This window comes from Capra hircus, chromosome 15, assembly GCF_001704415.2.
Source record: "Capra hircus breed San Clemente chromosome 15, ASM170441v1, whole genome shotgun sequence".
NCBI lineage: Eukaryota > Metazoa > Chordata > Mammalia > Artiodactyla > Bovidae > Capra > Capra hircus.
In genome coordinates, this window is record NC_030822.1 from 39,417,119 (window position 1) to 39,434,570 (window position 17,452).

At 40.1% G+C, this 17,452-nt stretch overlaps 1 protein-coding gene across 1 annotated transcript in view; it reads left to right on the forward strand.

Annotated features, from left to right (window-relative positions):
- The window catches only part of SWAP70 (SWAP switching B-cell complex 70kDa subunit), a 76,411-nt gene that overhangs the window by 32,482 nt on the left and 26,477 nt on the right, over positions 1 to 17,452 (forward strand). The window contains exon 3 of the mRNA XM_005689702.3: positions 7,363 to 7,536. Within this exon, the coding sequence (XP_005689759.1) occupies positions 7,363 to 7,536 (174 nt within the window). The remainder of the gene's footprint in view (positions 1 to 7,362; positions 7,537 to 17,452) is intronic.

Genomic DNA, 17,452 nt, shown 5'->3' on the forward strand with positions numbered 1-17,452 from the left:
TCCCCCACTCTTTTAAATAATAGTGACTGTCCTAGGTGAATCTTTATCTGACTTTGATTCTCTTGTTAGGATAATCAACAAGTATTGATTGAACAATGAGTATTGATTGAACAACAAGTAATTAAAGTAGAATTATTGATCAAAGAGTATGAATGCTTTCTGAGAAAAATTTCCACTGTTTCTAAAGCACTACATTGACCAATTTCCCTGTCTTTTGAGAACTGTTTCTGTTCCACAGCAACTTTAGTCTTGAGCTGGGTTTGTATGAAGTTTCTAGTTTAGAGAACATGTGAGTTTAGTTTTGTAAATACTTTTAGTACCTTGAATCAGAATTGAGGTGGTATCTTATTCGTCATATGTATGAATCTTGATGTAAAGTAAAAATTTTATGTAAAAATAAGAACCACTCTACATATTTCTTTCTTGGACATTATCTTCGGTTTGGACACCTTGAAACCACTAGCAGCAATTATTATTAAATGTAAGACTATTGATTTAATATGTGTGATACAAACTAGAATTCTGGAGCCAGTTTGTAGATTTTTAGACCTTTTATAGTTTGAATGGGCCTAGAGACCATTTCAGTTTATGGATTTATTTTAATTGAGGTAACATTGGATATTGAATGCATACCCTTCAATGGCTTGCTGTTGTTTTTAGGTAAGTCCAGCATCTTCATCATGACACACAGGCCCATGTTCAGTTTGGCTTCTGCAACCTGTCTAGCCTTCTCTCCCCTCCCTCTTGCTCACTTCAGGGCAGCCACCTTGGCCTTCCTCAGATTGCTGAGCCCCTTCTTGCCACAGAGCCTTGAGACACGCTGCTTGCTCTGCTGTGAGGTTTCCTCCCCGACCATGTGGAGGTCTCGGCTTGATTGTCACTTCCTCAGGGAGGTTTCTCCAGGTAGCACCCCACCCATTCTAGACCTAACCAGCTTTCCTGTAATGTACACTTGCGACATTATCTGTGCTTTGCTTTTTTACCACACTTTTCACCATATCGGTGGTTGTGTTATTGCTGTATAGTTTGATATCTTATTACTCCCCTGGAGTGTAAGTTCTAGGATGGCAAGAACTGTTTCACCCATGTTGATGGGTTGTGGTTTTGTTTTTTTTTTTTTCCTTTTCGGTATGTGCAGGAGCTTTTAAGTTTGATGTTATTTTGTCTAATTTTGCTTTTGTTGCCTGTGCTTTTTTAGCATCATGTCTAAGAAATCACTGCTCATTCCAGTATCATGAAGTTTTTCCTCTATAGTTTCTTCTAGGAGTTTTATACTGTTGGGTCTTACATTTAGATCTTTACTCCATTTTGAACTTAGTTTATGAATATGGTGTAAGATAAGGTCCATCTTCATTCTGTTGCATGTGGACATTCAGATTTCCCAACCTTTTTGTTGAAGAGACTGGCCTTTAAGTATAAATGAGGGTTTATTTCTGGGCTTTCTATTCTGTTTTATTAGGCTATGTATCTGTCATTATGCCAGTACCATACTGTTTCTCTTTTCTTTCTTCTTCTTGTTTTTGGTCATGCTGAATGACTTGCAGAACCTTACTTCCCCAACCAGGAATCAAACCCATGCCACCTGCAGTGGAAGCTGCTGCTGCTGCTGCTGCTAAGTCGCTTCAGTCGTGTCCAACTCTGTGCGGCCCCATAGACGGCAGCCCACCAGGCTTCGCCATCCCTGGGATTCTCCAGGCAAGAACACCGGAGTGGGCTGCCCTTTCCTTCTCCAATGCATGAAAGTGAAAAGTGAAAGTGAAGTCGTTCAGTCGTGACCGGCTCTTCGCAACCCCATGGACTGCAGCCCACCAGGCTCCCCGTCCCTGGGATTTTCCAGGCGAGAGCACTGGAGTGGGGTGCCCTTGCAGGGGAAGCATGGAGTCCTAATCACTGGAATGCCAGGGAATTCCCTCGTATGTACTGTTTTGATTACTGTCTTTGTAGTAGGTTTTGAAATCAAGAAGTATAAGGCTTCCACCTTTGTTTTTCTCAAGATTGTTTGAACTATTGTGGACCTTTGAGATTCCATATGAATTTTAGGGTAATGTTGTTTGTTTCTGCAGAAAAAAAAAATGCCATTGAAATTTTTATGGAGATTGTGTTGAATCTGTGACAAATTGCTTTGGATAGTGTGGGCATTTTAATAGTATTAAGTCTTTCAGTCCACGAGCATAGCATGTCTTTCCATTTATTTATGTCATCTTTAATTTCTTTGAGTAATGTTTTGTAATTTTCTGTGTACAAGTCTTTTTACATCTTTGGTTCAGTTTACTCCTGAGTATTTTTGATGCTATTGCAAATCAGATTGTTTTCTTAATTTTCTTTTCAGAAAGAAAAGAAGCTTCTTTCTTTTCAATTTGGATGCCTTTTATTTGCATTTCTTGCCTAATCTCTGTGCCTGGGACTTTCAGAACTGTGTTGAATAGAAGTGATGAGAGTGGGCATCCTTATCTGGTGCTTGACCTTAGAGGAAAAGCTTTCAGTTTTTCACCTTTGAGTATGATGTTAGTTGTGGACTTTTCCTGTATGATCTGATTTTGTGCCTTTTTTCTAAAAGGTGTAAATGTCATCATTTAATACGCTTTTACCTTTGAGTGTTCTTAAGCTAAAGAATAGTATTGACAGATTAGAATATAGAGAAGTAATAAGCCAAACAAGCAGCTTATTAAAAATTAAGTAAGACACTGAGCACTTGCACTTACATCAAAAAGCCACTGTTTATTTCCTGGGAAAGCTAATTTATGGAGAATTTGCTTGGTTTCTGATCCCATTGCTGTCTGACTTTATACACAGACTTTTCTTGGCTGTCTTGAAGATAACTAACTAGTGACCAGTCAGTTGCAAAACCAGCAACTGTCTTTTCTTACTGACTCTTTCTTAATTTCTCTGTAGCATTTGGCACTGCAGTAACCCCTCCTTATCTCTAGTTTCTCTTTCCGTGGTTTCAGTTACCTGTTGTCAACTGTGGTCTGAAGTATTAAATAGAAAATTCCAGAAATAAAGAATTCATAAATCTTTGTATATTCTTCTGAATAGTGCGATGAAATTGAACCTTTTTGCTCCATCCTACCTAGGACATGAATCGTCCCTTTGTCCTGTGTGTCCCACCTGTTAGTCAGTTAATATCCATCTGGGTTATCAAATTGACTGTCATAGTATTACAGTGAACACATGAGAATGTGTTCAAGTACCCCCCCCGTTTTTTGTTTTTTTTTTTGGCCATGTCACTTGCAGGATTTTAGTTCCCTAACTAGGGACTAAACTTGCAGGATTTTAGTTCCCTAACTAAGGACTGAACTAGGGCCACAGCAGTGAAAGCTCCAAGTCCTAACCACTGAACGACCAGAGAATTACCAAGTAACTCTTATTTACTTAAAAATGGACCTAAAGCACAAGAGTGGTGATGCTGGCAAGTCAGATAGGCCCAAGAGAAGCTTTAAAGTGCTTCCTTTAAGTGAAAAGGTGAAACTTCTCTACTTAATAAGGAAAGAAAACATGCTGATGTTGCTAATATGTTTGGCAAGAATGAATCTTTTATCCGTGAAAGTGTGAAGACAGAAAAAGAAATTCTGCTAGTTTTCCTGTTGCATCTCAAAACTGCAAAAGTCATGGCCCAGTACATGATAAGTGCTTAAAGATGGAGAAAGCGTTAACATTTGTACAGTAAGATATTTTTGAGAAAGAGAGATACCACAGTCATGTAACATTTATTACAATAAGTTATTTATGATTTTTCTTTTTATTATTATTATTGTTAATCTTCTCTTATGCCTAATTTGTAAATTAAACTGTATCAGAGACTTATATGTATCGGAAAAAAACACATGTGGTTTCAGATGTCCACTGGACGGCTTGGAACTTATCCCTCATGGATAACAGGGGAGACTGCTGGCTTGGTCAGACCTTCTTCTTCTTGTTTGCTCACTCAGTTTTTATGTCTTTGTGGTTCTCCTGTCGCTTGGATTGTTCTTCCAGTCATCGCAATCCCTGTCCTCCTCTCACTTTGTAAATGTGCAAATCCTTTGAGGCTCTGCTTTGATTCCATCCCTCTTCTCACTTTGTGTTTCCTCTCCGTGATCTCACTGACCGTTGTGGCTTCAGTCCTTGTCAGCATGCAGTTGATTCACAAACCTGCCTTCCCTCTTAGGCTACAGTTCCTTCTTTGATTGTCTTCAGACGACATAAATATCTTACCAGAACTGCAGGTGGAAGGTTCACTTTATCTTTCTCTCTCCCTTGTTTTTGTCCTCTTCATCCTGTGGCTGTATCCCCAAACGTGGCTGGGGTGCTGCTCCTGCTCCGCCTTTGCTCATGCAGTCTCCTTTCCTATCCTTTGCAATACTGTTCCTTGTGCTGTTTCACTATGCTTTGAGGTCTGCCCCAAATACCATCTTTTCTGCAAAGTACTGATCTGGCCTGCAGATGACCTGGCTGTTCTTTGCTCTAAAATGGGGGGTTTCCTAAGGCTATTTACTTATTGAAATTATAAAGTTCTTTGTGATTTCTGTCTGTGTTTGCTTTTCTAGCCATGAATCAGGCCACTCCCTCTCAGGAAGCCTTAATTCACCACATGATCAACATAGAATGACTTCTTGTTCCTCGGAGCAGAGCTTTTTGCTTCCATGTATATGTTGTTTCCCCTGGTGGCATATCTTCCACTTAGTGTTTTTTAGGGCTGTGGGTGTTTAGAGTTGATAAACTGGCCTTTGAGACTAGTCCCGTAGAAAAGTCTTCCATCATATAAATAGAGTCCTTCGTCTACTGAGTTCTACAAGCAGTTGGGCATAGAAAAAAGGGATAGAATGTGAGCTTTGATTTAAACTCCGGTCTTGATATTTACTAGTAATGTAAACTTGGTACCCAGTTTTCCTGAACGTGTTTCCTGATCTGTAAAATGAGGATGATATTTAACCTTTATGGGGCCAACACAAAGTTTAAATGAGAAACTGCATGTAAAATGCCAAGCATATGCTAAGTCCTCAATAAATGGTGTTAAAGAAAAAAAAATGAAAAGGAAAGAAAAAAGAGAAGCAGCAGCTGTTACTTTCCCTTCGTGGGGTCATTTGTGTATGTTAGGGGCATGGGAAACGGTGTCAGACCGAGACTGGGTGCCGAAGGCAGAGCACAGAGGATATCTTCTTCCTCTTGGGAAACTGGTTTGCCAACCACAGAGAGAAACTTCTTCCTGGAGCCAACTAGTGACTTCTTCCTTATGTTATACACACTTTGTTCATCTCTCTCTCTAAACAGAATTGCTTTGCTCATGTTGTCCTGTTACCCACTCTGCCTCCTCCCATTCTCCATACTGTCCCTGGCTTTAAAATGCAGGTTGTGTATGTTGCTCCCTCCTACTCCTCCAAGTACAGATAAATCCTAATTCTTTACCCTGAATTATATAAATACGGCTCTTCATGATCTGGTCTTCCCTCTCTCTCTAGCCTAGTCTTTCACCATGCCACGTACAGTGGGCCTTTTTTTTTCCTGACTGTCCAGCATCCGAATTCTTTTCTTGCGTCTGGAAGGAGGACAGGACCTGTCTCATATCTCACATATTGAGAAGTTTAGATACTCATTTTCCCTGTTTCCTGGCAGCTCGGGCGTAGAAATGTGACTCAGTGTGACTCTGAACCTACAGCGAGTGACCTCAAGGATCAAGGACTGGATCAGTGGCAGCAGCGGTGGCCTCATGTTGTACTGACCGCGGTGTCTCCACCTGTTGCCACCACGAGTGGTTCCACCTGCAGTTCTGACTGCCTAGCCTGTTAATGGCTTAGTTTCAGAGTCTAGATTCTTTGGCCTTTGTGTTAGATCTTTGAGGCTACCCATTGCTTTTCCAGTACATTCCTTATCTGTTTAAAGGAACTCAAGATAGTTTCTGTGATTTGCACTTATGAACAGCCTGACTTACGCCACCCTCAGTACCAAGCAGCCCGTTCACATTAATCTGCCGTTCTTCCAAACTGACCATGGTTGTTTCCACCTCTGGGCTTTCTCACGTTCTGTTCTACCGGTAACAGTCTTGACCCTGTTTTCAAACTGTTTGACTCTTGATGGTTCTTTGGGACTCAGCTTTGTCACCTTTTCTGGAAATCTTTCCCCAGTTCTTAAGATTGGGTTGTTAGCTCCTCAGTGTTCCCACAGAAGCCTCTGTTTACATCTGTGTAATACTTACCACACTATATTGTAATTGTCTTGACATTCCTTGGAGACAAGGACTAGCAGTATTGAGTTGGCCAAAAAGTTCATTAGGGTTTTACTTCAAGCTCTTACAGGAAAACTTGGACAAACATTTTGTCCAACCCAGTGTATTCAGTATCTCTGTGATGCCCTGGCAGATAATGAGTGCTGTCTAAATTTTATTGGTTGAATGAGTAAAAACTGTTGAATCATACACTGTGTTATGTTAATATTTGTCTGTTTCATAATAAACTGTGACTGTTCTAAGAGCAGGGACCAAGTTATTCTTCATCTTTATATCCTTCATTTTTTAAAAACTGCTTATTTCTTTATTTGGCTGTGCTGGATCTTTAGTTGCAACATATGGGGTGTAATTCCCTAGCTATGGATCAAACCCAGGCCCATTGCATCGGGAGCACAGAGTCTTAGCCACTCGACCACTAGAATAGTTCCTTTATATCCTTATGTAGCTTAGTAGGCGGCTTATTTGTGCATGTGTACCAAGACACTTTAGTCATGTCCGATTCTTTTCAATCCCATGGACTATAGCCCACTGTAGTTCCTCTGTCCATGGAATTCTCCAAGCAAGAGTACTGGAGTGGATTACCGTTCCCTTTTCCAGGGGAGCTTCCTGACCTGGAGACCGAACCCAGGTCTCCTGCATTGCAGGCAGATTCTTTACCATCTGAGCCACCAGGGAAGCGTATCAGTAGACCCAGAGGGAATGTTGAATGCATGATTGAATGACCGAGTGGCAGAGCTGTCTTTTTAGAATTTTAGTTAAATAGTTTTTCCCAAGAGAAAGTATCTTCTTTGACCATATAGGTAAAAATGATATCTGTATGTGGCTCATATTGAATAACTGACATTCTCAACTCCTATACCAAGATTGGTAGTCTGTTTAGAAGATAATATTTATACATGAAAAAATTACTTGACAAGCTAGTATTTCATGTGCCAAGTGAGTCGTATGAGCAGGTGTTACTTCAGTGTCAGGCTCAATATAACATTCTTAATTGAACCTTTGAAAGTGTGCTGCCTAAGCAACTGCTTAGGAAATGGCTATTGGTTAACTGGACTGATTAAAGTGGAAGCCTGTAGTAGGGCTTGTCTTTCTGTTTTACTTGGTTTACATGCTACTTATTTTGGACTGATTCATTGGAATTTTTCCTAATTTCTTTTTAGGTCCAAGACAACTTTGACAAGATTGAGTTCAATAGGATGTGTTGGACCCTCTGTGTCAAAAAAAATCTCACAAAGAATCCCCTGTTCATTACGGAAGAAGATGCATTTAAAATATGGGTTATTTTCAACTTTTTATCTGAGGACAAGTACCCACTAATTATTGTGCCAGAAGAGGTAAGGTGTGGCTCTGGGAAGTTTATGTGACTGTCTTAGCATCTAATAGATCTAACTTGGAAGTATCTCTGTTAATTCAGTGCAGATATGGAAGGAGGCCCTGTGCTAGTGTTTTTGGATCAGAGGCAAAAAAGCATGGATCCAAAAAAGTCCCAGACTTAGTAATTTGAGGTCATGCAGTAACTCTGGATATTTACAGGCAGGGTGGGGCTCTTCCTCTTTAAGCTGTTCTAATTATAGACAAATCCATTCTCAAGAAGTCTTTTATTCAGTATAAGTCACAACATAATTTTCTGTCTACTTACTTGTTGGCAAACCATAAGAACTAGCTGAAGGATACTATATGGGAAACACATAGGATCCAGAATGTTATTCCCAAGGCTCATTTATGTGAGGAAATACTACTCCTGTGTCAAAGTCAAGGATGGAGACTTTTTTTAAACTATGCTTTGCAAAGTAAATTAAAAAGGACCTTTGCTTGTTCTGTTGTGGATTATTTTCCCTGAGCTTCCAAAGGTTGGGAGAGGAGCAGGGAATGCAGGAGTAAGGCTCTGTGCTGTCTTATTGCCCTAAAAATGATACATATAAGATATGCTTATTACAGTTGTAAATTTAGAAAAGACTAATAATATCAGATTAATCAACTGTAGTCTTCCCCTTAAAAAAAAGTCATCTGTAATCCTCTAACATTAGACAATGTTATTTAACCTCTTGAATTTTAATTTCCTCATCTATAAAATCGGAGAAGGCGATGACAACCCACTCCAGTACTCTTGCCTGGAAAATCCCATGGACAGAGGAGCCTGGTAGGCTGCAGTCCATGGGGTCGCAAAGAGTCGGACACAACTGAGTGACTTCATTTTCATTTTCATGCATTGGAGAAGGAAATGGCAACCCACTCCAGTGTTCTTGCCTGGAGAATCCCAGGGATGGCGGAGCCTGGTGGGCTGCCGTCTATGGGGTCGCACAGAGTCTGACACGACTGAAGCGACTTAGCAGCAGCAGCAGCATCTATAAAATAGAGCTCTTAAAAATGTTTATTCTAAGGGTTGTGAGGCTTCATATTTAAAGAACTTAGTTCAGTAAGTGAAACAAATCAGAGAAAGATGGATACATATGATTTCATGCATAGGTGGAATATAAACAAACAAAATAATTAACCAAACCAAAGAAAAACATGTAGATGCAGGGAAGAGAGTAGTGGTTATCAGAGGGGTAGTGGGGGTGGGGCTGGTAGGATGAATAGAGAGGGTCAACTGTACTGTGATGGATGGAAACTAAATTTCTGGTGGCGAGAACACTGTGGTGCATTTAGACGTAGAAATACAATGTTGTATATAAGAAACTTATGTAATGTTATAACCCAGTGTTACCTCAATTAAAAAATCTAAAATTAAAAAAATAATAATTGTGACTAGGGGAAAAACTAAAGAAAGGAGTTAGCTCTGTGCCTAGCATGTGATATGTATTCAGGAATTACGTTAGCTCCTGTGGCTAATGTTATTGCTTACATTGTTGCACACTAGTCTGCTTCTTTCTTTCCACAGTTTCAGCAGTGGAATTCTAAGTCCTAAAAAATGCATACTTTCAGGGTATTAGATAAACGAGGTAGAACTGCCCCTTCAGAAAGGCTATACCAATTTATATACCCACCACTAGTGATCAAGCGTGCCCATTATTATCCACTCTGCCAGCATGGAGTCCCGTCTGTGATTGATTTCTGTGATTCATGTTCACGTTAGGAAAATCTGTTTAAAAGTTTACACTGCAATATTTTTTTCAAATCAGCAAGTATTTATTGACTGGCAACAATAAATGAGGCAATAAGAGGAATCTGAAGTGAAAAAGATGACTTCCTGCCTTCAAGAAATTTGCAGTCTGCTCAAGGAAAAGAAAGTCAAGTGTAATTCAAAGCAAAATAGACAACCTGTTATAAGGGAGAACAAATACCATGTAAATACAGGGAAGGGAAAGATTTATTCCAGTTTGGGAGAGGTCAGGGATCAGGGAAGTCTTTTTAAGGAGGCAATAGAATGTAGTGGTTAAAAGCAGCATCTTAAACTTTTTCAGTGAAGGCCAGACAGAAAATATTTGAGACTTTGTGGGCTTGCTGGCTGTACTGTCTGTGCTGTAGCTACTCAGCTCTGCTGTTAATAGCATGAAAGCAGCCACAAGACTGTATGTTGCTTCAATAAAACTTTTATTTTGGGATGTTGAAATTTGAATTTCATATAATTTTCATGGACCATGAAGTATTATTATACTTTTGATTCCCCCCTCCCCCACCCCAACCACTTAAAAATGTGAAAACTGTTCTCAGAGCAAGGGTGTATAAAAGCAGGCTGAGAGTCAGACTTGTCTGGTAGGGTAGATTTGACTCATGGGCTGTAATTTGGTGTTCCCTGGTTAAGAGCAGAAAGCTGGAGTCAGATGTCTTGGATTTGAATTCTAGCTTCATCACTGCTTACTAGCTATGTGTCCTTGGGCAATTTATTTAATTTTTGCTACAGTTTCCAGCACTGTAAACTAAGACTAATGCTGCTATCTACCTCCTGCTGTTTTTGTGATGATGAAATGAGAAGAATACCTGGCTCTTAGGAAGTGCTCATTAAGTGTTAGCTGTTATATTTAGGGGGGAAATAGCACTTATGCTGGGTCTTAAAAGATGGAAGGGTTTTGACTAATGGAAAAAGCAAAGGAGAATACTTCTGGATGGAAGGGACAGAGGGCAAAGTCATGTGAGGCAGGAAAGCAAAGGAAGAGCATGTCTGAGATGAGTGAGGTATGTCCCTTGGCTGAATTGCCAGTCTTCGAAGCAGCTGGACCTACTGATTTAAGCCAGAAAGGTAATTTTGAAAATGTTGGGTAGCTTATAGAATGGCTATTATGGCTGAAAACCAGGTGTGGAGGCTGTGCAGTGAGGAACCACAGGGAAAGTGTATTGTGCTGTGGAATATCTCTGGCCCTGCACGCTGCTGCCCAGGAACTCAGATCTTCTGCAGCTGTTCTTGCTACCACGGAGAGCTTTCTATGCCTACTTCCCAGTCACAGGGTATGATGCATCTGATTGTTAGAATCTAGGTCAGGTGTCATGAACTAGCTGCAGAGAAGGCTTGGAAAGGGTCCATTTGTGTTTAGCTTCCACACTGGGAATTCCCCAGCATAAGGGGGTTAGCATTGATTTCATCGATGTGCTTGCTAGCTTCTCCCACTCTGGACTGGTCTGTTTACCTAGTTATTCTTTCGGTCATGGTCAAGATCAGACTCGGGTCAGTCACTTCAGTGCCCAGCGTACTGGTTTTTCCCAAAGAGTGAGAGTTCTGAGATTTGGCATTTCAGTACGCCCTGCTGCTGCTACTGCTGCTAAGTCGCTTCAGTCATGTCTGACTCTGTGCGACCTCATAGACGGCAGCCCCCAGGCTCCCCCATCCTTGGGATTCTCCATTTGTGACCCTGGAGAACAAAAGTACCTGAAACATGTCATTTTGAAGACTACTCATTTAGGGTTTTACTTTGAACTTTCCTCACTAATAAGGTTAATAATGAAATGATACTCCCAACAACAACTATTGCCACTAAGCCCCTGTAGAGATAAAAGTAGATCAGTGATAAGAGCTTTTATGCATTATTTTTAGTTCACAGAATGAATGAATGACTGATTCATGCCCAGAGCTTAATTATGTGAGGGTTTGGTGGCTGTCACTCTGATCTTTTGTGTGCCTTCACTAGTTTTCATGGTCAGAAAGAGGCAGGCCTGCTATATGTAAGCCAAGTTTTACTGGCTTCTGTCAGGGAGCTGATAGAGTTATTTTAAAAAATTAATAGCTTCATTTCCCTATAAAACCAGACCACCTTACTTGCCTCCTAAGAAGTCTGTATGCAGGTCAAGAAGCAATGGTTAAAATGGGACATGGAACAAAAAGACTGGTTCAAAATTGGTAAAGGAGGTACGTTAAGGCTGTATGTTGTCACCCTTCTCATTTAACTGTACAGTGTTTCGTGCAAAATGATGGGCTGAATGAATCACAAGCTAGAATCAAGATTGCAGGGAGAAATATCAATAACCTCAGATACGCAGACACCACCTCCCTTATGGCAGAAAGCAAAGAGGAACTAAAGAGCCTGTTGATGAAAGTGAAAGAGGAGAGTGAAAAAGCTGGATTAAAACTCAACATTCAGAAAACTATGATCATGGCATCCAGTCCTATCACTTCATGGCAAATCAATAAGGAAACAATGGAAACAGTGACAGACTTTATTTTCTTAGGCTCCAAAATACTGCAGATGGTGACTGCAGCCATGAAATTAAAAGATGCTTGCTCCTTAGAAGAAAAGATATGACCAACCTAGACAGCATATTAAACAGCAGAGATATTACTTTGGCAACAAAGGTCCACCTAGTCAAAGCTATGGTTTTTCCAGTGGTCATGTAAGGATGTGAGAGCTGGACCATAAAGCTGAGCGCCAAAGAACTGATGCTTTTGACTGTGGTGTTGGAGAAGACTCTCGAGAGTCCCTTGGACAACAGGGAAATACAACCAGTCCATCCTAAAGGAAATCAGTCCTGAATATTCATTGGAAAGACTGATGCTGAAGCTGAAGCTCCAGTACTTTGGCCAACTGATGTGAGGAACTGACTCATTGGATTGAGACCCTGGTGCTGGGAAAGATTGAAGGCAGGAGGAGAAAGGGATGACAGAAGATAAAATGGTTGGATGGTATCACCAACTCAGTGGACATGAGTTTGATCAAGTTGGTGATGGACAGGAAAGCCTGGCGTGCTGTACTCCATGGGGTCACAAAGAGTTGGATATGACTGAGTGACTGAACTGAATTTTCCCTATAAATAGCATCTTTCCTCTGGTAGCTCAGAGGAAGATAGTAAAGAATCTGCCTGCAATGCAGGAGACCTGGGTTTGATCCCTGCGTTGGGAAGATCCCCCGGAGAAATGAATGGCAACCCACTCCAGTATTCTTGCCTGGAGAATTCCGTGGATAAAGGAGCCTGATGGGCTATAGTCCATGGGCTCACAGAGAGAGTTGGACATGACTAAGCGACTAACACTTTCACTTTCCCTATAAAATATCTGTTAATTACAGAAACGTTAGATTCTTATTCTACTTATTTCTACAAATAAATATAAAGAACTTTCTTTCTATAGTTCTGTAGTTCTGCCACTGAAAGAGAGAACCAAGGTTAGCATTTGGAGATACTTCTTTTTATATTTTTTCTATTCATGACTTTAAAAAAAAATACAGTGTGATTGTACAATATATACAATTTTCCCTGCTCTTTTTTTCCAGTTAACATTATGCTGTAAACATGTCATTGAAAATTAATAAATATAATTTTAATAACTGTAAAAAGGGAGGGATTAGGTGCTGCGCAGTAAAAATGAATGACACACGTCCTTTTTAACTGGAGCATGATGGCTGTGCAGGGACAGACAACTTTCAGGTCTGGGCAACTGGGAGGAAATATAGTGTAGTTGTTTAAAGCGTGGTCTTTCAGATCAGACTGCTCAATTTAAATCCCTGCTTGACCACCTTTTGGCTCTGTGACCGTGAACAGCTTACTTAGTCTCCTGGTTTGGGTTTCCCCATCTGGAAAATGGGGGTCATTGCTTCCTTCACTGGGCACTTGTGAGGACTGACATAGTGGATTTATGTGAAGCATTGGTGATGAACTATTTGGGGTGTGATGTATGGTGATGGTTTGGTACAGTTGGCATTGTGAGTGGATCATCCTCGTGGAACTGCCTTGTTTCAACTGGAAGAGTATGTTCAGAGCTGGGAGAGGCCAGGGCTGGGGACAGAGACAGGGAAGCCGTGGGAGTCAGTTAGGTCAGAAAGAAAGAGACGGTGGTGGGAGAAGCGAGGGCCGAGGACGGAACCACGGGTCCATTTCTATAGCTGGGGGAGGAAGTAGATTTGGTAAAGGAAGTTTAATAGTCTGTCAGGTAGGAGAACTGGGAGAGTGTTGAGTCATGGGTGCCAAAGGAAAAAAAAGGTTCTAAGAAGCAGAAAAGCAGTTCCTAGCATTAGGTGCTATAGAAAAATTAGAGGGTGATGAATGAGAAGTTGTCCTTGGATTTAACAATTAGGTTGTCATTGGTAAGCAAGGAGAAAGCAAGTTCACTCTAGTGGTGGAAATAGTTTCTCAGTGTTTAATAATAATAATGTAATTGTGTACATATGTTAAAGGGGAAATTAAAATATGTTATGGAATTTTTGTCCATGAAAATTATCTTGCTTAGTACAGAAACATAGAAGGGAATAGAATATTGATAGATGTAGATGTGCCAATGGTATTTTTAAACCTAGCTGCTGCTTGGAAGAATTACGCTAATAAAATCTCCATTATTGTCTTTTAAGACATTTTATAGTTTCACTCTGCATTTTCTTTGAAACTGGAGATGTAGTGGGTCTCTTACCCATGATCTTTTGATTCTTTCCATCACAAAAATATACATGGTGGACTTGAAAGTGACCTTAGAATTAGAAATTACTTTGTAGGGAGATTTACCGTATTCCTTGAAGCAGCTCTGACTTGATGTGGGGGGACTTGTCTTTGGCTTTAAGTCATCACTGAGTCATAGGCTGTTGGAGGGAGCCCGTCAGCACCAGCTTCCTGACTGCCCTGCCTAAGACACTCAAAAGATTTCTGCTTTAGGTGTCCTGAAAAACTGGGACTCACAGAAGACTTGAGGTGGGCCATGAGTTTTATTTTTCTGCACCCAGAGCCCAGTGAAGATTCCACAGCTTGCTTGTTTTCCTCTTTGCCGGCTGACGAGAGCATCTTGCTCCTCTTCTAAACAAGTTAATCTCATTTGAGAAGGGAACCCCAGGCAGCATACCCTGTCATGTCACTGTTTGGACTTACTCTGTTGTTCTGATGTCCTTAGCTTCCTCAGCCTTCTGATTAGAAGTAGGATTAGAGTTAGTTCTACAGATTACTCCTCTGTGGCCAGGAGTACTTGTGTGGGGAAAGAAAGGATCATTAAAACAGATTTATGTGAAATAGCTTTGTCTAACTGCTGAACCAGCTTCCTAAGGTTTAAAATATGGTCTTGTGTTTAGTAAGCTCGTAGCACATCTCCTGGCCTTTGCTCAAGCAATGCAAATTCAAGGTTGCACGTTTTATGAAAAACAGTGGGGTTATTTCTTAAGGTTCCATTCTCTGTTAGATTTTGCTTCCTTCCTAAGTACTTGTTAAAGTACTTTTATGGTTCAGTTCAGTTCAGTCGCTCAGTTGTGTCCGACTCTTTGCGACCCCATGTACTAAGTATTAAAAAACCTGTATTTGGAACTAGTTTTAGGCTTACAGATTTTTAATAAAATTAAGTGTGAAAACATACACATTTAAAAGAAAATTGAAGTATAATGTCTTAATTTGTCACATATGAGTTTGATTTGTAATATTACCAGTTGATTTTATGCTTTATAAATTTAGAGTAATCTTTATGTTTCCAGTAAGTCATTTATCATAATGATCATTTGCATTTTAAGTCCAAAATGTGCTTTTTTTTAATATTTTTTAAAATTTTATTTTATTTATTTATTAATTTTTATTTTTACTTTATTTTACTTTACAATACTGTATTGGTTCTACCATACATTGACATGAATCCACCACAGGTAATGTTTTTAAGTGAGATTTTATTCTCCACCTTTGATTAATACTGTATTAGACATAAGTAACAGTGGTAGTTATATGACTAACATAAGTGGTATAGATAAATTTGCTTTTGATTCAGTTTCCTATCACCCAGAAAGTAGTATCAAGAACATTGAATAAATAAGTGACTTACATCACGAAAGTCCAGAACTAGCGTGTCCCCATTTGAGATGGTTCCAAAAGTTTTGTTGAATGGTTTTCCTGGAAATGTGTGTGTGTGAAGTATAGTTTTTACATTAGTATTAATTTCCCACTGAGCCAAGAACAAAACAGGATGTGTCTGTTGCTAATTTGGAAGAATTGCCTTCATGCAGTTAAATCTCAAACCTGAAAGAGTTTTAAGAGATCCTCAGTGAAATAAAATCTGAATTAAGTCCATAAAGACCCTCTTTAATGATTACAGGGAAAGAACTTTTAACAAAGAAATTTCAGAGCCAGAGGCCTCAAAAATCACATGCAGCTTGAAAGTTTATTCTTTGTTATTTTTGGTGCAACTTGCCTTGGAAGGAGGAAGTAAGCTGCTTCCTGAAATTGAATGAGCTCTTAGAATTGGTGCAGGCCACTCAGACTAACCCAGCAACACGTGATTTATTCTTTAGTATGATCAAATAGTTGAGAATGGGAATGTTTGTCTCTCCTTGGCCCAGTATAATGAACTAAGAGGTTCTTAAGTTATTTGGTTGTGATAAGTATGTGATTGTGTTCAAAGTCAACAGGAAATGAATCTAGATTAGTTACCTGGCACAGGCACTGGGAATGCAGAGCAGAAACTGGGCCCTGATGACAGACTCTGAAGGGCTGGGGAGGGCATGTTCAGAAAGGTTCAGGAGGAACCTGGAGAGCTGCCTCTAGAAGAGCTCAGTTTGCTGCAGACAGGAAACATTGTAAAAGACGTTCCAATACACTAGGGGAATTGAAGCTCCAGTATACAAGAGGAACTGAGGGGCACAAGGTCATTCCCAGCTGTTTCCTGGCTTGTACTAATGGTCAGTCAGTTGCACTGTCTTGTCACACCCACTTTTTGTCATCCTGTCCATACATGTGGCCACGCCCATAACCTCACTGCTAAAACTTCTAGGAGTGCCTATAGAGCTTTTATCCCAAGTTGTGATCAGGCAGCATGGGCCCTTTTTCTGCTGCCTTAGGGAGATTGAATTTCTGTGCATGAGAACGCCTCTGAGTTACTTTACTTTGGTCAATTGTTTATATAATTAAGTTTTTCTTTCTTGTGCCTTATTGCTTTACATTTTTTCCCCCCTTCTCTTTTGTATCCTGTTCTCTCTGTCCCTCTTCTCTTTTTTCTTCTTGATTTCCTTTTTTCTCTTTTTCCACTTCCTGTCCCTGTTACTTCTTTTTAAAAGCCACGAACTTACCTGGTGGTCAGGTGGTTAAGAATTCTCCTGCCAGCGCAGGGGATATGGGTCCGATCCCTAGTCTGGGGAGATCGCACATGCTGAAGGGAGCTAAGCCCATGTGTCACAACCTGCATGGCATAACTGCTGAAGGCCGTGTGCCCTGGAGCTTGTGCTCTGTAGCGAGAGGAGCCACCGCAGTGAGAAGCCCTCCCACTGCAGCTGGAGAGTAGCTCCTGCTTGCTGCAAGTGGAGAAAGCCCGTGTGCGGCAGCAAAGACTCGGCACAGGCAAAAAATAATTTTTTAAAACAAGAAAATAATATCTGTTAAACTTAACAGCAGATACACAAGCTTAACAGGTACATCTCCAACAAGAGAAAGGAAAGACCGGAGTATGTTTTTCTCCAGCGAGTAAACATTTGTTGAACACCCCACTGTATGCTAGATTTAGGGTATTAGATAATCTGCATACTGGAGGAGCTTATAATATCTCATCAAATTACATCAATAGAGCTCTTGATATTTTTTGACCTTGTGATGTTTTGTGAGTGTGTATTTCTTTGCAAACATGTTTTTCCTATTGTTCACATTCTTTTCCTATTAAAGTATGTTATTTCACAAACAACATTATAACCAAGTTGGAATTGCAAAGAAGAGAAAGAAATTAGTTCATAATCCTATCTGTAACAAAATTGACTGTAATATTTTCCTCTAGTATTTGTCAGAATATTTACATAATCTTTATGCAATGGAAATCATAGGTAAATTTAATTTTGCATTCTACCTCATTCTATGTTATTTCATGAACGCTTTCTTAAATGTAATTTGAAATGGTGCAGAAGGAAGTAGCATTGATTGAGTACCTGTTATGCCAGACGTTGTGCA